The sequence below is a fragment of the Lontra canadensis genome, unplaced genomic scaffold (genome assembly GCF_010015895.1).
Source record: "Lontra canadensis isolate GAN:19392208 unplaced genomic scaffold, GSC_riverotter_1.0 scaffold15, whole genome shotgun sequence".
Taxonomy (NCBI): domain Eukaryota; kingdom Metazoa; phylum Chordata; class Mammalia; order Carnivora; family Mustelidae; genus Lontra; species Lontra canadensis.
The window spans coordinates 20,603,076-20,623,449 of NW_022631009.1; the positions used below are offsets into that span (position 1 = coordinate 20,603,076).

The 20,374-nt window shown below is 33.7% G+C and overlaps 1 protein-coding gene and 1 non-coding gene across 10 annotated transcripts in view; one reads left to right on the top strand and one right to left on the bottom strand.

The window, feature by feature from the left end:
* VPS13B (vacuolar protein sorting 13 homolog B) overlaps window positions 1-20,374 on the bottom strand; it is a 746,538-nt gene that overhangs the window by 504,786 nt on the left and 221,378 nt on the right. For all 9 annotated transcript variants that reach the window (XR_004382801.1, XM_032858607.1, XM_032858609.1 and 6 more), the window contains exons 18-19: window positions 18,684-18,818; window positions 17,759-17,932 (exon numbers count right to left, since the gene is read on the bottom strand). Coding sequence is in view for 8 of the 9 variants with exons in the window: in XM_032858607.1 (XP_032714498.1) it covers window positions 17,759-17,932; window positions 18,684-18,818 (309 nt within the window). In the remaining variant the exon portion in view is untranslated. The remainder of the gene's footprint in view (window positions 1-17,758; window positions 17,933-18,683; window positions 18,819-20,374) is intronic.
* LOC116868441 lies at window positions 3,856-3,958 on the top strand. The gene has a single exon (XR_004382835.1). It is a non-coding gene; the product is annotated as a U6 spliceosomal RNA (small nuclear RNA).

Consider the following 20,374-nt stretch of genomic DNA (forward strand, 5'->3'; position numbering starts at 1 on the left):
GTCAATGAAGATATCGCACACTTTTTAATCATGAAAAATATTTTAACACATCAACTTAAATATACAAACTAGTCAAACATGGTATCTTCAATATTGTTTTATAGCCATCAACTTAGCCAAAGGGTGTTTTTCTCATTTTTACATCTATCTGTTGAATACTGTCATAGCACAATTTTGTTAGAAAGATTTTACTATCATCTACCTAAAAAACACTGTAATAAATAACAATAACAAGCAAATTCCCTTGGTTTGTAACATGAATGGTGACCTCTTTAAAGGAGTGTCTTTATACAAGGGACAGTCAACACAAAGATATTTACTGCAATCATTTAATAGACTAAGAAACAGTCAACATGAGACCAAGTGATTTATATAAAGAATGAGTTCCAGAGTTAGAACTGGAATTCACAAGTAACAGCCTCAGTGTTAGAGCTACACTTCTTCATATAACATTAATTTCTCTTAGTAATGCTCTATCACCCCGTATTTTCTAAAAATCCCCCTTGGACTTGGCATCGCAATGATAGTGAAAAGAAGATAAACAAAAAGCACAAATAATCATTAACAGTTTTGTTTATAAATAATTGTGATTAAAAATAACCCAGACTGTATTTTAGGAAGGGTAAAAATTTTGTGCACAAATGGATATATATAAAATTTACCCCAGAACAGCAAATATGTGAGCATATTTTGTTACTCTTAAAGACAAACACATTTTTTACTTCATTTAAAGTAAATAAGCTACTTCTATTAATATATTTAAATAATTTTTTATTTTTAGGGATCTGAGTACATACGGCAAACATATAAGCAAAGTATAATTATCTAGGTCTATGTGTTTAATTTTTATAAATTTTAAATGTACAATATCTAAATATGATCATTTAAGCTACAAACTTCAGAGGCTTACTTCAGAGGCTACAATCATTAAAAGTAATGGATAAAGCTGGTCGGTAATTAAATTGATCACATCTCCCTGAAGGCCAAAAACCTAATGGATGACAACAGAGCTCAACATTTTCCAGCTGCCGAGGAGTAAAGGCTTTCAACATTTGGATGTATGTAGGCATCTTATTTTCCCAGGATTTCAAAGTCCACATGCAGGCTGCTGTTCAGCTATAATAAATGAGTAATTCAAGTAGGGCATGACTGCTTCTTGTATTAACTTGATAAAGATGTTTCACTCCAAATGCATCAACAGTTGTGTTAAGTCATCCTTTTCACAGGCTGACTGAGACTTACTTATGCTATGCTTTGTTAACAATGAATCCAAAAAAAGGGGAGGGGGCTTATTAACTTCTGCATTTGTTTTTCCAAGGCTAAAAATCAAGTTCTACTTAATAATTAACTCCAAACTAAACCACATAAAAACTAAATACAATCAAATTGTCCCAATACTTATTTTAACTTTAAAAATTTGTCTGAGAAAACAAAAACAGTAATAATGTCCTAAATACTTTATATTTTATAATTACATTATGAAATAAAAAATTTTAAAAACAATTTTTTGATTATAGTTGTCTGAACACACTGAAATACTTTAAAAAGAATACTACTTCACCATAAATATATACTAAGTACTTTTTTAACAATTACACATTTTACACTTTCACAAAAATGCGGCCTTGAATAATTATCAAACATCTAAAACTAAACAGTATAGGACAATTAAAAGTACCTGTAATGCTTAGACAATAAATTTTCATCTCATATGCATTCTATCATTCCAGCAAACCCTCTTTGAAAAACCTTTGCTAATATCGTTAAATCCTCCCTTCTTGATTCAAATTAACCTTTCTTCTCCATTTTCAAATAGTACGCTTCTCCCAACCAATTGTAGCATTTGGCAAGCTTGTTCTTAGAATTAGCTGTATGTGTATACAACTTAATGGGGCTCTGTAATAAAAAAATATATTTTTTATCAGCCGCTAGCAGTGTTGTGCATGCAGCTAGAAGCCAATAAATAAAACTAAATAGAACTCAATAAACTGAATAATCAATGACTTAGGGTCTGAAATTCTCCATATCTTTGCTCTTTGGTGTAATGGTTAAGAATATAACTACTAAAGTCAAACTGCTTGGGCTCTTAGTTAAAATGCTTGGAATAATTCCTTCGACACAGGAAGAACTAAAAAAATATCAGTATTCTACCAACTGCCTCTACCACCCTAAATAAAACTCGATTCCTGTTCCTTTGTTCCTCATCTCAGTGAAAGGGGCCCTACTGTGTACCTAGCTCTTCAAACTAGGACCCTAGGTTTACCTACTGTGCCCTTTCCCTTAGCCATCATCTTGGATTAACCATCAACTCCTACTGATTCCAACACATTACAATCCCACAAATGTGTGTAACTCTTCAAAACATTACCCTTTTCTTCATTGCAACATTTTCCTACCTGCCCTGCCTCCTGTCTTTTACCTTCAACCACCCTGCTCCTTAAATTGGTTTCTGAAGTAGAAATATGATAAAAAGTTCCAAATGCTCTCTTTAGCACTCAGTCCAAAACTTTTAAAATGGCTTTCGAGGCCTTTCATAGTCCAGAGATTGCTGATCTCATCAGGCATTAACTCTTACACACTCCTGTTCCATTCTGCCATTCCAGTGAACTTAGTTGCAGGTTCCCAAAACCCGACCCATTGTTTCTCCTCTAGCTCATAATTAAGCTCTTATCTTAGACGCGGACTGATTCCAGGAAATTTTTCCCAAGTCCCAAGTCTGAGTAAAAGCTTCCTTCAATGTGAATTCATACTACCTTGTTTTATAATGATGTTTTAATACCTTTTAGTTATATGCTTTACATATATATACACACACACACACACACACACACACACACACGTGTGTGTGTGTGTGTGTGTGTATATCTCCTCAATGAACTATAAGCTCATGCATAAGTGAAAAGGGTATTTTTCATCTTTATATCCTACAGTTCTAGTACAAAGTAAATTGTGCTGAAAGAATGAAGATAACTACCTGGTTACCTGAAAGGGACCTTTAAATGAATATACATAATAAAAAGAACATCAGACAGAAGTCAGACCTCTTGACCCTGAGGACATTTGACCACCCCAAAAAGTTTGCTTTATTCTTTTCTTCTCTCCCTGAAAATTTATGTATTCTACACAAGATTAGTAATTATAACAAAATCTTATTTTAAGGATAACAGGCAAATAATAATTTAACAATATCAAATTGATTTAAGGGGGGGAAACACCTCTTACCCAGTAACTGCTAGTTTAAAGTTGCATATTTTTCCTTCCCCCTCCATTCATTGGCTGCCCATCACTTCCTTTCTTCCCCCAAAGATTATTCACTAAATTCTCCCTGCCTTTCATCAACTGTAACTCATTATATCAGAAAATTTCATGCTCATATTTGGGGGAACTTTAAATTCTTGACTTTTCTTTTTCCTATTCCTCTCCTACTTCCTATCCAGTCACTTCAAGAAAATGTTTTATTTCTGTACTGCAGTCCAGAATTAACCCCAATCATAGCTAGTAATCATACGTAATACATGAGTGAAGGAAAAAAACAAAAACAAGAACAAACTACAGTTAACCCCTGAACACAGGTTTGAACTGTGTGAGTCCACTTACATGCAAATCTTTTCAATAAATATAATACAGTTTATAAATGTATTTTCTCTTTCTTATGATCTTCTTAATAACATTTTCTTTCTCTAGTCTTCTTTATTGTCAGAACACAATATATAATGTAAAGGCTCCTTTTGGGCAACAGGCTTAAACAATGGAATATAGAACAAGGCAAAAGGGCCATCAGTGACCCCAACCCCCTGGCTGATACAGACAGGCCCAGCAAGGGACCTACTTCAAAATATCCATAGGCCCTTGCACTTGCTTTGGCAGCACATATACTAAAATTGGAACGATACAGAGAAGATTAACATGGCCCCTGTGCAAGAATGACACTCAAATTCATGAAGTTTAAAAAAAAAAAAAAAAAAGGTATTTAAAAAAAAGGCCCTAACTAACCAATGGGCTACTTAACAATCAGGCACAATTAACAAAAAAAAAAAGAAAGAAAGAAAGAAAAAAGAAAATTCCATATATACCCATAGGTCCTTCTCTCTAAATACAGTCCCCATCTACTGCATCCTGGCAGAGTCTCTCCTCTGCTGTCCTGCCCACCATTCCCCCTGAGGTGCATTCAATAAACTTCTATCTCCTTTGTTGGGCCTCAGGTGAGTTCTTTCACCACCTGCACTGCTGGCTTCCACCCAATTAGGCTGCTCCATCCCATCAGTAGAGATACCACATTATGATACATCCAACATACAAAATATGTGTTAACTCTTTATGGAATCAGTAAGGCTCCTGGTGAACCTAGCTAAATTTGGGGGGAGCCAAGTTACATATGGATTTACTATGTGGGGAATCAATGCCCCAAAACCCTGTATTCAATGGTCAGCTACAAAATCAGAGTAAAACTTAAAATCAGACTAAAAACCACACAAAGCAGCACTGTTATCAATCTCTGATGCCCATGAAATGCCAATAAATATCTTTAAATGTCTCTCTGAAAGTATCTTTTTACTATTCCATTCTCCTAAGTCTTCTTTTATCTTAAATACAATGACTTCAGATAGAAGTTTATTTATTTATTCTTAAATAAAGTACTATTTCTAATTCCTTCTAGTTTTCATTAAAAATATAGAGTATCTCAACTTCATTGTTGAGTTTAACAAAAAATTTGAGTTGGCCTTGGATTTCACCTATGACAATTCTTTGTTCCTATGTAAGAAATGCATTCAAATATTTTAAAGAGCTAACTTTCAAGTGAACACTTATATCAAATTAATTGAAGGTTTTGTTTTGTACTATCCCAGAGAGCTGACTAATGATAAAATAAAACTTCAATTATATTTAAAGAAAAAAATATATTTTAATCACAAATGAAAATAAATTATAGAAAAAATAAAGTGATTTTAAACATTTTACTCACTGGACTGAAACTACTTAAGAAGAAATCCAATTATGCTGACTTGAAATGTCGTATTTTATACAGATATACACTAAGACCCTCAAAACCCCTGTAAAAACTAAACTGTACACTCTGTGGCTTTCAAATTGAAATTTTATTTAAATATTAAAGGTTATATAAGAATTAATGTGCAGGAATGCCTACTTGTAAGGAAAATAATCATAATAACCCATGAACAACTTAGCTGTAAATAAGTATTTTGGGAGAAAAAAATATTTAAAAATATTTATGTTTGCAGAAAACATCAAATACTACAGGAGAGTATAAATATGAATGAGAAATGACTCATAATCCCATCAAGCACTGATAGTCACAAAATTCAGTAATTTTTCTATGAACGTTAATACATGAGTATATGTAAACATGTATTCATATGCTTAAAAATTTTAAAGCTACATATAACTTTATCAGATGTAGGTTTATATTTTTATTTTCTACATAAGCTTTTAATATGAATATTTTGGGACACCTGGGTGACTCAGTCAGTTAAGCATCTGCCTCGGGCTCAGGTCACAATCCCAGGACCCTGGGATCCCGTCCCCGCATCTGTCTCCTTGCTCAGTGGGGAGTCTGTTTCTCCCTCTGCCTGCTCTGACTGCTCTGCCTAAAGCCCTCTCTGCTTCCGAACTCTCTCTGACAAATAAATAAATAAAATCTTTTAAAAAATGAATATTTTCTATAATATATATTTTCTATTGGCTGATATAAAAGATGCCTTCTATGGATATACTCTATTTTATAATTTGCCTACTAGTAGACCACAAGGATGACTTATGATTACTGTAACTAAACTGACGTGAATACCCTTATGCCTTAGATTCAGGTCTTTAAATGGATCTTAGATTACTCCATTAGAATAATTACCCCATTAGATTACTCCATTAGAATATAATATGGGATTATAAAGGATGCCCACTCTTAAGGTCCTTAATAATTTTTTAATTGATTTTTGGAGAATTTGTACCAATTCATGGTCCTACCAGACATTTATGAAAGTGCTCATGTCAGAAATTTTTCAGCTTTCAGCTTTACAATTTATTACTTATCAATTTGACAGGCAAAGTGTTCCTTATTATTGTTTTAACATCCATTTTTTTCAGTAGTTATCAGTTTGAGTTTTTTCATGCGTTTTTAATCATTTGTTTCTTGTTTTTGTCTCCTTTGGACATTTTGCTGTGATGCATTCATACTTTTGTTTTGGTATTTATCTGTAACTGAGTTCTGTAGAACTTCAGTATACTCTTGCACTTACTTTCATATTATTTCAGAATTCTATATTTTCAGCAGAAAAAAAATCAGATAACACATAATTTTTTTTAAAAAGGTTTTTTTATTTATTGACAGAGATCACAAGTAGGCAGAGAGGCAGGCAGAGAGAGAGAGAGAGAGAGAGAGAGAGGAGGAAGCAGGCTCCCTGCTGAGCAGAGAGCCCGATGTGGGACTCGATCCCAGGACCCTGGAATCATGACCTGAGCCGAAGGCAGAGGCTTTAACCCACTGAGCTACCCAGGCGTCCCCAGATAACACATAATTTTTACATTTGAAGAAGGTCTCTTCTAGTTTAGCTAACATGACATAAAAGATTTAATTCTCGTAGCACCTTGGTGGCTCAGTCGGTTAAGCATCAAACTTTGGCTCAGGTCATGATCCCAGTGTCCTGGGACTGAGCCCTGCATCAGGCTCCCTGCTCAGAGAGGAATCCGCTTCTCCCTCCCTCTGCTTCTTCCCCAGCTTGTGTGCTCTCTCTCACTCTCCCTCTCAAATAAATAAAATCTTTACAAAAAAAAAAAAAAAAAAGATTTAATTCTCAAAAGAAAAAATTCAATATAATAAATAACCAACTAAAATAAAAATGTTACAATCAAGAGAACGTTACCTCTGTGACTTTCGGGAACTCCTCTCTCTTGTATACACACACCCCCTCCCCTCCTCTTTCTAATACCTATAGCAGTCCCTGACACACAGTACATATTCAAATATTTGTTGTATGAATCCTTTCCATGGGAAAGCTTTTTAATAAATTAGAACACATACTTAAAAGTCAGGTTAGAACATTTTATTTATTTAATTAACACAAAACAAAACAAAACACCTTTTTGCCTGGTAAGTGGTAGGTACTGACAAAACACCTGGCTGAAGAGAACTTAACATGACAAGGTTTCAAAAGTTAACTCAAGTTACAGTCTACAGAATTAGCCCACAATTACTCAACAATCAGTACCTCCTTTGAACATGAGGAAACTGTTACTTCATCACTGCCCTCTGCCGGTGGCATTATTTCCCTTTAATTTTCTCTCCATGTACTGAATCTTTGCCTCACAAAATTACTTCTGACCTGCCTCTATATTTAAACCACCCACAGCTAAAAATAGCCTAGCCATCTGGAATTTAGTAACGCTTATAGGAAAAAAATTGTGCTTCAATGAAAAGCTCTGCATTGTTTTGAGTACACTCCAGGTTATCGGAGTTTGAATCTGTAGACTCTACACCTTTCACTGCCTTTGAGCTTTCTTAAAAACTATTAACATTGTAGATAACTGAGAGCAATGCAAAGCAATTCTTGACTAGAGATGTAAATAAACTGTCATGCAGAACTTCAACTGACTGTCTTTCCCCACTATGGAAGAAGCCAGTTTTGTGTCCCTTTCCAATTTATTACAGTATTACTGATCTCTGTTTCTTATTTTTAGTTCTCCTTGATCTGGTTGTAACATGTGCTTGGTTCTTTCATTGATAATGATGCTAATAATCTTTAACATCTGTCCATTTTATATCTATACAAGAGTCATAATGGTATTTTTTTTTAATTATTCTTTAACACACTGGGGCCAAACTGTATCTCCCCCCACAGACCAATTTAGAAATAAAATGATGTGGGTCTGTAGACAACAAGGCTATATACCCAAAGGGCAAAAAATGATTTTCTTTGAACCATCCTGTATGTACCAAATACCCATCATGTACATGTCATGATCCTTTAAGAACTCAGTTTCTCAAGAGGAAGAAATCTTATAGTTGGGTCTGTCATGTGGTATGGTCCAAGTACTGTGGTGCTGTTTAGAAGGGAGTTACTGATTGGGAAGGGAGAAAGCAAACGAGGAGGAAGAGTAAGGACTAAAGTCAGAGGAAGGTAAAAATAAAAGAAACAAGGAGACTCCCAAAGAAGTGCTTAAACTCTCCCACATTAATGGATAGCTGACTATCATGTATTCACAAAACAAAGCAATGGCATAAGGATGATTCCTATGTATACTGTATTGACAAAAGAACTGTAAAAGCAACAGAATCAAGTTTTTCCTACAAGGGATGAGACAAATGGGGAAGAGTTAAGTGGCAAAGTCTGGTATGAATTTCACTTCTAAGTGTTTCATAAATCAATTCCTACTGGTTCTATAAGGCCACTACTTTTCTTTTGGCCTACATGACAACTACTATACAGCCAACTTCAAAACTGGATAGGAAATGCAAAGCCAAAAACTTGCTTTGAAAACATAACATTTTCTAAAATGTAAATTGAAATAATAATGCTATCTTGTTTATTCATACAAATATATAAAACATTACACATTTTCTGGTAGTATTCACTTGAAGTCCATTACAACCTGAAACACTTCTTATAATTTATTATTTACAAATGAAGCCACTACTTATTTACTTTGAATGCCAGTTTTTTATTATAGAGGCAGTAAAACATGCAAAATTTTGACCTTGTGCTATAAATGAAGGAAACAACTGGTCACCCACAAGTCTCAAGGGATATCTCCCCCTGGCTTCCCTCCAGAATCTGGGACCTTTCAAAGAAGCAAAGTAATTTCCTGTTGCTATTGAGCCTGTTCCTGACTTCTAGCATCATGGCATCCAGGAGATATTTCAATCACGAACATTCTGGGACAAGGTAAAGGATTCAGTCCTAGCTTCAAAACTGCACATACACAGGTTTATAGAACTTGAAGAAAAATTTTAATAGGGATCAGTTGAGTGTAGAGAACAAGGTAGGAAATGAGAAGACTCAAGAGAAAAACTTAAAGTTTTAAAGGAAAACATGATTAATATAGAGTAATTTCTAGACAGAGTAACTAATCGAATATGTATCAGCTTTAATATAGGTATATTTTAAATATATCTGTAAATTCCCTTTATTATCTGAGATGGAAATTTACACTTACTCTACTTGAAAACATTGTGTTTTCAAGATATGAAACATTGTATTACAAGGTATTACTAAAACTTTTCCAAAAATAATTATTGTCAAAACTCATTTGGCAAATACTCTGCCAAACCTTTCATAGTGTGTATGCATGAATGTCTAAACGGAAAAAGAAAACTTAATTAGTAGGATTAAAAAAATTCTCTACACTATAAATGCAACATTCTCAAAAGGCTATGTCCTGGTAACTACCATAATCCTTTAGAAATTGTTTATATTATGATTAAAAATCACTTTGCTCCTATATTCCCACAACTAGTTCGTATGGTAAAGAGATCAGCAAACTTACTTTTATGCGTAACATCTTTAACATTTGCTCCCCTTTCTGTGCTTGTGATTAAATGTAACATTTTGAAATCCCAAAGTTCTGAGAAAAACATAAATCCTTGTCTCACAGCTGCTGTTTGACTCTGGAAACACATGCATTTTCTTTTCAAGCATCTACCATCAAAACTCCCAAAGGGCTTGGACTGGAGAACACCTGCATCTCTTCATTTAGTTCCAATAACAGAGCCTAAACTCCAAAATTACAAAAATAGACGTTCTGTTCAGCTGTAGTTACATTTTGCCCCTAATTCCCGTGAACAAAAATGCTAGGAGCATGAAATCATTCAGGCAAGCTCTGTCATCAAGAGGATAAGATTTTTTGCACCAGAAGCCCAGTGGGAACATGATAGAAAACTGGCAACAATTACAGATAAAGTACATAGTAAAGCCCTTGGGGAGGAGAGAGGAAATGTAATAAGATAGATGGGTATAATTTTTACACATTTATGCCCAAACCACAAATGTGAATTGTCTTTAATTGCTACAATATATAAGCATTCTTACTCATGTGTCCTGTCAAAAATACTAAAAACATAACTTCAAGGCAATTCACTTAATTCTACATTATAAGGAGAATTTTTTTGGAACAAAAAACATTCCCCATAAATTAAAATTTACAATGTAAAGTACTGCCTCCATTTTAGAAACTCCTTAGCAATTCACATTCTAACCAACCAACGTGAATGGTGAAATAAGATTGTGCACATTTGTTGGTATGTTTTAATCAAGAAAGAGAACTACCCCCCAATTTAACTGAATTTCCAGACATGAGAGTTGTAATTTTGACTTCCCTTACCAATAACAGTGATCAAAAGTTGCCTATATTTGATGGATAAAATATAAAATAACTTTCACTATATAACAAACTAGCAAACTTAAAAATTTTGTATTTATTTAATCAAGCTGATTATACTGGGGACTAGGAAGATTGGCTTAAACTATTTTATTTAAATGACATTTTAAGAGGGACACTTGTTTTTCATTATTTTTTAAAAATCATAATCACATAATTCTAATTTTCTAATCTTAGGAAAAAATACTTATTTTACATTTTATATATAAAAGCAAAAATAGCATATCCAACCTACTTGTACAATTAACTACAGTCAAATAGATACTTTCAAAGATATCTTCCTTATTAATGGTTGGCCAAAATCAATTAGATGACATTTCATAGAAGTAGGTATGAAGTTCTTCAGGTAAATTCATAAGCTAATTTTCATAGAAATAAGTGTGAAGTTCTTCATGTAAATTCATGAACGATATTCATAAATAGTATAGATATATGAAATAAAAAACTGTCTTAAGAGTAGTTTATGTGAAAAATAATTCTTGTTTCCAGTGCCACATAAGCTCAAAACAAAAAGTAACTAAGTAGAAGTTCACTACACAAATCTGGAAAATATACTCTTTACTTTGTGCTATGTGGAGGATTGTGTTAAATTTTTAAAAAACACATTTTCAAACAAGTAGTGGAAGTAATCAATATCGCAATGAATCTGAACACATCATAAGGGAAATGACTAAAATAAATTTATTATGTTTAGCCTGGACTATTAAGTTTAAAAAAAGAAAAGCTTTTATGGAACATCTACCATATGCAGGGGAAAAAGAAGGAACAATTGAACTAGTGCTTAAATTTACAGCATTAAGAGGGAACTAGTGCCATTAATTGAAATAGTGAATAATGGAGTATGAAATGGGGTGGGAGGATTACACTGAATTTAGTTTTAAATGTGTTAGGCACCATTAAAATATCCACAGGGAAATGGTCAAGAGGTGGCTGAAATTTCAAGTCTGGATTTCAAAAGAAAATAAATGGAAAGAAATAAACATATGGTTGGTTGCTAAAAACAGTAGTGTCGATTACATCATCCAAGTAGAAAGAAAACCAGGAACAAAATCTCATGAATGACCTAAATTTAAGGTACAAAAGAAAAAAACATACAGTTAGTCCTCCCTTATCTTCAGGTACACTTTCCATGGTTTCAGTCACCCATGGTCAACACAGTCCAGAAGCAGATGATCCTCCTCTGACATATCCTCAGAATGTCAACAGTAGCCTGTTATTACAATGCCAACATCATTCCAATCCTCACTTCCTCTCATCACATAGGCATTTTATCATCTCTTCATCACAAGAAGTATAAGTACATTACAACAAGCTATTCTGAGAGACCATATTCATAAAATTTTTATTATGGTATATTATATATCTGTTCTATTTTATTACTCGTTATTGGTGTAAGACTCTTACTATACCTAATTTAGAACTCAAACTTTATTATATATGTATGTAAAGGTAAACACATAGTATATACAGCATTTAATACTATCTGCAGTTTCAGACCTCCACTGGGAGACTACCACAGTTGAGGAGAGACATGTAGATGGTTCGGCAAGGAAAACCGGGAAACTACATTGTTCTGGTGTCAAAAATTGTGAGCCTAAGATTTTACCCTACCACACTTATGAATGACATCAAAGACAGAAGACTCCTGAGTCAGAGACAAAGGACTTTATAACTCATGAAAGAGCAAACAGTATGACTATCAACACATTTGCATCAGTTCCCTTTGCCCCCAAGTTTCACAGAAGTGATGACAAAGATGTATCCAGATGGATGTCTGCACACGCAGAGCGATGCAGGATGAGAAATGAACCCTGAGTTGAGGAACCAAATCTTTTTTAATGGGCAGTTAACATACCCTCCACTGGCTCCAGAGGGACACTAAATCTATCTTCCAAGGCTGATGACCATACAAACATCCTTGAATAGATACTCCAGAACAAAGGGCAATCAGTGCCACCATTCACAAAATATACATAAACTCAAAAGACCTACAGAGACTCCTGTATTAACACTAGTGGCCAAGAAAGACGAAGGTTTCAACAGAAAGGATATGATCGTAAGTAAATTCTGAAGACTAAAGATGATGAAAATTGAGACAGGGAAATAAGTTAAGAAAAATAAGACATTAAGTCTTGTCAGGTTTATTGAGGGCTGATATATTATTTCATGTCATTTATAAGACTAAAATCAAACCAAGAAATGGAAGTTATAGTACAACAAACAGAGGATCTAATAATAATTAGAGCTGTCTAACAAAAAAAGATCCTAGTAGATATTCTCTCCATCAACAGATATGTACATAAAGAGAAGAAAGAGGAGTGAGAAACCTAAGGAGAGAAAGGGGGAAGGATTAACATCTATTAACGACTTACTACTTATTATGTTCATACCCCTGACCACCTGCCATAAATGTTTATTTCTTCATTCACTCAACAAATGATTTCTCAAAGCATTCCCTATGTGTCAGGCAATGCTAAGTCTTGGAGATAAAATGACAAGCAACCAGTAACTAACTCCGCCCTCCCACAAATCACTGTCAAGTAGTAAAGACAGGCAGCATTCAAATCACCCAACTATGTAAATATATACTGTCATTAAGTGTTATCAAAGTATAGTTAACTATAAAAAGGAATATAACAGAGCTACTTAATCAATTTGGGTGGTGGGAAATAGGGTAAAGAGTATCAGGGAAGGCTTCATTGAAGAGGGAGTAGTTGAGCTATGATCTTAAGACTAAGCTAGAATTAAACAGGTATAAGATGAAAAGTTAAGGGTAATTGTGAGAATCCCACACAGGAAAAACAGCATATACAAAAGCATAATCACCAATGAGAAACTGAAAGAAGGCCAAGAGATCTAGAGCATGAAGAAGGAGACACATTTTAAAAAGATCTAACATTGGCTTAGAAATTGAAATGGAAAACCCTTTGATTCTAAATTTATATAGTACTTTGTAATCATTTTATATTCTTAAACAGCAGACACTCAAAATTTATTTAGACATTAATACATAGATTAACAAGGACTCAGAACTTTTTAACAAGCAGAACCTGCTATAAACCATAGGCAAAATACAGCATATGAAAAAAAGCCGGTCTATATTAAAAAGGGAAAAATGTTTAGAACCCATCTTAAAATATTTTACATACAAGTCACCAAGTGCTTCTACCTCGGTCAAAGAAGTCAAAAAAAGAAGCTTATTTCTCTATTTTATTTCTAATATTTACACAAATGTAAAATATAAAAGCATCATAGGGCGCCTCGGTGGCTAAGTCAGTTAAGCAACCAACTCTTGATTTCGTCGGGTCCTGGGAATGAGCCCTACCTGGGGCTCCATGCTCAGCAGTGAGTCTGCTGGAGATTCTCAACTTTTCCTTCTGCCCCTCCCTGACACTATTCCCATGCTCTAAAATAAATAAATCTTAAAAAAAAAAAAAAAAAGGGAAAGAAAAGAAAAGAAATAGAAGTGTCACTAAGTGATTCCCATGAATAGTGACAATGAGTACAGAATGTGGGCTGACACACTGGACTCCCACAAGAGCCTTGAGCTACTTCACTACAATCAGAGACAGTTAAGTAGATAATGCAACAGGGCGGGGCAGGGTAAGGGGGGCAGTCGGGAGAGTGTTAAGGGAGTTGCTGAGTCTTCAAAAACAAAGCAGTACTGTGGTTCTCCCTCTCTCTCATTCTTCTTCTTCTTCTTTTTTTTTTTTTTAAACATTTATTTATTTATTCTGAGAGAGAAAGAGAGCAGGCATGCAGGAGCCAGGGAGGGGCAGAGGGAGAGCATATTTCTTATTAATACCCAATTCCTGTTAATAAAGCTGTCCATCCCTCACATTCTGAAATCAGAATCAAAAAACTCTGTCTCAAGGTGCTGGCTGGCTCAGTTGGAAGAGCATCAGTCTTGATCTCCAGGTCCTAGGTTCAACCCCCATGCTGGGTATAGAGATTACTTAACAACAACAAAACTCTGCCTCTTTATCCTAACTAACCTTTTCTCAAAACTTACTTCCTGACTTCTACAATACATCTAAAACATTTTCTGGTCCTAGTTTTAATCCCCCACCTCCAATGTGGGAGTGGGCACATAAAGGTAGTTGTCTTCCACACTTGATATTCAGAAGCCACTTATAATGATCACCAGACACCACTAAAATACACAATTTGTCTCACATCATTTGACTGATCACTTATCACTCTAAATTCAAATACTTCTCATTCAAATTCTATAAATCCATGGGAAAAGTTCATTAACAACCTTACCTGGATAGGTTTGTGAAAACAGACAGCAAGGATGACTTGTGCTTCCCTTTAATTGTTCAACTAGAAGGTTTTAACTACCCAGAATCTCTTTTTAAGAAAGATTAGCAATGACTTCTGGCTGTGTCATTTCCTTTACGTGCTCTAATCTCAAAAACCAAATAAAAGTAAATGTAATCATCACTTTCTTATTCATTCATTCATTAACTATTTGTTGACAGCCAACTGTATACTGATACTATTCTGGACACTAGGAATACAGTAACAATCAGAACAGAAAAATTCCTGCTTAAATGAAGCATAATTTCTAAGAGCAGGACAAAATAATCAATAAGATAAATCAGTAATATACATACTATGGTAAAACTGTGGTAAGTACTAAGAAAAAGTGAAGAGTAGAAAAATAAGAAGTATGTGTCAATGTGTGTGTGCATGTGTGTACATGCACCTGTTTTTAGGAGAGAAAAAAATTTTGTATCCAATGGCCATGTAAGTCTTTGCTGAAAGGGTGATATTTCAATAAGGTCTTAAAGGATTGTTAATAAAATTATTTCTTCATTTAAAATTTATTTATGATTTGCCTACTCCTGAGTTATACATAGATACACGTATACATCTCCAATTTAAATCTTGTCTTAAGAACATAAGATTAATCAATATTTCTTTAAAACTGGCTTTAAAAAATACTTCTAAGCCTTCTCATAACCATATCATAAACACCATATTATAAATACCTGAGCCATGAATGTGGGTGACAGTTAGGTAGATGGAAAATTTAAATTTAAAAGTGCCCTAAATTAAGTATGTGAATGTAGCTTAAGTGAAAACACATTTCATTTTAGGATTGAAACATACCCAAAGAAATAATTTCAAAGTATCAAATACATAATCACATTAAAATTTTACACACAAATCCAAAAACATATCACTGAACATAATAGTGATTGTGAAGATTAGGTAAATTTTCTTACAGCAAGAAAAAATGTAAAACTTTACCCTAAAAATATCATAATTTTTTTAATAGTAGTTTACTTTTAGGCCTATATACAAGAATGGAAATGCAAGTACTTTTTTATGACCCTGGAAATGGATTTCAATCACAAATAATAATATAAGATATTGTTATGAGAAAGATCAGATTATAAACTCAACTGATTACTTCTGTGTATATGGCAAAACAAAAAATAAGGAGGCCCTGTCCAACTTTAATATGTGGTAGATTCAAATAAGCTTAGTCCCTTCTTAGGTATCAAAATTCTAACTTGATGGTATGATCATTTTAATATCATTTTAATGATGTGATGATTTGAAAATAAAACCTATCAAAAATTACCAAATGGAGAGGTGCCTCAGTGGCTCAGTCTGTTAGGCATCCAAGTCTTGATTTCGGCTCAGGTCATGATCTCTGGGCTGTGAGACTGAGCCCACTGGGCTCAGCTCTCAGTGTGGCCCCTACTTGAGATTTTCTCTCTTCCTCTGCCTCTGCCCCTACCACCTCCCACTGCCTCTGTCAAATAAGTAAGTAAGCAAGTAAGTAAGTAAATAAATAAGTAAAATCTTAAAAATAAAAAACTATTTGGGTAACATATAAAGAAGTTTATCAAACAGTATATTTAAGGAACATGGTCAAATAGGCATTTTTAAAATCATGATGTTTATTTAACCTCCAATACCTTCTCCCTACAATACAAGTAAATGACATAGACTAAATCTGGCCCACACTTTGTTTTCTGTGAATAAAGCTTAACTGAAATACAGTCCTATCCATTCATTTGCATTTTATCTACAGCTATTTTTATACCATAATAGCAGAATTTGATAGCTAACAGAGAGAAAATATGGCCCACAAGGTCTTAAATATTAGTTATCTGGCTCTTTATTAAAATGTTTATCAGTCCCTACCTTAAAAGACAGATATTCTATCCATATGCAGAGTCTTAGTTTGGGTTTGGCCTCATCTTCACATTTTTCCTTTGGGTTCCATACCAATTCTCACCAGGCTGAAACTTCTTTTCGAGGAGTATCGTCTTTAGAAGCATGCTGAGGACCCTCAGGCTCACATTTCAAGATACTAATTTCAAGTTTCTAATGTGCATGCTATTCAGCTTCAAATGCTACTGTAACAAAATTCATCTTTCAAATATTTTTTATGTCTTTGTGCACGTTTCAAATATTCACCTCCATATTCTCTCTGTCTGGTGAATTAATTATAAATCATTTCATGGTCTTCCCTTTTGAACTTAATGCAGTGATGCTTAACATTTTCCATAAGTTATAATACTTGTTAAATATTAAGAGAGCTCTACTCTTAGGAAGCTATTTGAAAGCACTTCCTCACTGGCCATTTAATTCTTTAAAAAAAATTGGCACCCTTCACCCTTCTAAGAAATCTGTATATAGCAATCTTATTTCTAGACCTTTCAACCACTTTGCCTTTACTAACCTTATAGTGACTAATGGACCTCATGGGTGATAATGGTCTCTACTTACCGTATCTTTTTTTAATCCCAGTCTTTACTGATCCTTCTGGTATCTCCTTTCAACACAAGAGGTGTGGCTTTGCTATTGTGGTGTTGAATAAAATGAAATAGATTCTAGGCAAAATACTACTAGAAAAATTACTCTAAGAAATAGGATCCTGATCTCTGAGATTTTTTTCTTGGTTCTACTATCAACATTTCTTCCTTTCTGCAAAACTAGAGAAGGCTCAAATACCCAATTTTAGTATGGCAGATGGTGGGTCACAAAGTGCTACTATCCCAAGGAAAAATATTTTCTCTTTCCAATGTTTTAAGTTTCTTTTAGTCCTTTCTACCTATTATACGCTATGATAGGTTTTAAAACTCAGTTGGATTTAGGAGCTATGAATCTAAGATTGTTATAATGACAACTGAATTATTTATTTCTCATATAAAATAAAATCATTATTATTTATGAACACATGACTTATCAAAATACACAAAAACACTTCACTTGAAGTTTTAAAGAACACAACTGTAGAGAGTATCTCAATGGACACAAACTGGTTTTTCAAAGAAGTCCTTTTTAAAAGCTTTACTGGAAAAGAAAATGCAAAATAAATGAATAATGATAAATTTATACTCACCGGAATTATGGCAGTAGTCCATATACTGTGGAACTTGGACTGTGAAGGCTATCAAATCTGGAGCTAAGAGAGATTCTGGCTTTCTACTCTCATTGAGCCACTTGCTGCTATGAAGATCTTTAGTGTCAGAAGGACCCTGAAGCAATGGAATCAATTTCTCTTTTCCACTGTCACCTGAAGAGAAACATAATGAAAAAATTCCTATAAAAAAATATAGGAGTAGCTTGAGGATGCCTGATCTTAAAATATATTATCATAATATAACACTTCATTTATTTTTGGTCATTTTAGCTGTACATTTATACTCTAAAAAGCATGACTGATAAAGTTAAAAGCACTATTAACTCTTAACAAATTAAGTCTTAGTATTTAGCTAATGAATGCAGAACATGTTCAGATGATATTGTAAAAGGAAAGAACTTGAACATACTATGTTCTAAATATTCTACAAAATCTGTACCTCTTTAAACTTACCTAGAAATTTAGGTTGCACTGAAAAAACTTTAAGTTACAAGTGTTTATGGAAAATAGATTAAATAAAGTATTAGCAGGAAGGTGAAGCCAGTTTTAAAAATTGAGAAACAGTTATCCGTTTATTATACGAACATTTTAATTTAATTTTTAAGTGTCATATATATCTATACTTCCTATTTCCTCCCAAAAGTGTAAGAGTACACTTTTAGTTGTTCTCCTTCATAACCATTCTCATAACTATGCAGCTTTTTTCCTGAAATAAAAATTAATTTATTAAAGAAGTATCATCCTGGCACAATTAAAAAATTTTTAAAGTAAAAGAAGAAAAAATTAAAACCTCTGATTCATAGGAACAATGAGCAAATTCTTGTTTCAGTAACACTCCTTGTAAAATGCAAGGCCAATTCTCCTATACAGGCAATAAAGTTTTACACGGTCCAGCTGCACATACCTGGGGCTTTGGCACAAATTTTTATTGATCCCATGGTCCCAGAGGCACATTTGACCAATGATGTGCTGCAGTACTTCAATTCAACATTCTGGATTGAGCCCTCAAGAGTTGGCAGGGGATTCTTAGATTTCACACCTAATAAAAGAAAACTGCAAATGTACTAGCCGATTGAATTTAAATAATTTTTATACTCCTTCACCAAGGCATTTAAACTTAATTATACTTTAATTATCTGCCTCAGATGTTCTTACAGTATTTGTGTTAGGTTTCATGGTTTAGCATTTAGGAGGTGAAGGGATGCAATTTTAAAATAAATAGTCTGAACTCTCATAACTATACTTATGCAGTCAGCTTTTGATTAGTCAAGCTCAAGAAATACGAGTAAATATTTTAAAACAAATATTTGTTTAAAAAACAGGAAAACTTTAAAATATCATAGTTTTGAAAGAAAGAGTAAGATATTTATTTTTGAAACAAATTTAACTTCTACATTGAGTTTTAATTAGAGACACATTTAATTTAAACAAAAACTTTCTGAGTAAACAAATGTCCAGAATATCTTAATCAGATAGAATAAGGAGAGATAAACAAGACAGTTCCTAAGTTAAAATACAATAGCTTATAAGCAAAATTGAAACACCATGAGCAGATAAAGAAATCAATGGTATTCTATATCAATTAACAAAGAAGTAGATATTAACATCTCTACTATATGCTGAGGGACACTGGAGCATAGAATTATTATTATAATAATTATCATGAAATAAATGGTAGGGAAAATTTAATTCAAAAGGGAGAAACCCATTTTGCCCCTGAACAGTAGGTGAGAATTAAACAGGCAGGGGAACCTTAAGAATGACAATATTGCAAAACACTAAAATGATAATGATGAAGAACTCTAATCAACTAACATTTACTGAGGACTTATTCTGTGTTACACATGTTATCTCATTCAATCCTCTCAATGGGGCTGTAATAAAAATGTTTATTATCCTCACTTTCAGATTAAGATACATTCAATTGTAGGAGTTTAGTTAAATTTTGCTCTAAGTCCTATAGTAGCAAAAGAACTAGGATATTTAATATAACTTGATAGAGAAGACTTTACTATTCATTTTGCCTGTATTCACATCTACCATCATAATTTCCCTTTTCCATATTCCACATTTGGATCAAATATATATTATTCTCCACATCTGAAGCTCTAAGTAGAACATGTATGAATAATTAAAACCATAAACTTTCTATGACTGATCCGTTGAACACTACTCTGAAATCTTCCATCCCAATTTTAGTATGTTCAAGAAACCCCATAATTGTCCAAGTGTCTTCCTGAGACATGGCCCAGGAATCTACGGTTTAACCAGCACACTATGTGATTCGCAAATTATTAAAAAACATCATTTTGGGCGCCTGGGTGGCTCAGTTGGTTAAGCGACTACTTTCAGCTCAGGTCATGATCCCCGGGTCCTGGGATCGATTCCCGCATCGGGCTCCCTGCTCCATGGGGACTCTGCTCCCTCTGACCTCCCATTTCATGCTCTCTCTCACTGTCTCTCTCTCAAATAAATAAATAAAATCTTTAAAATGAATAAATAAAAAATATCATTTTAAGAAACACCCTCTCACATACTAACACTCACTTCAGAAGGGCCCATTCATTTACTAATTTCTATGTGGTTATTACATAA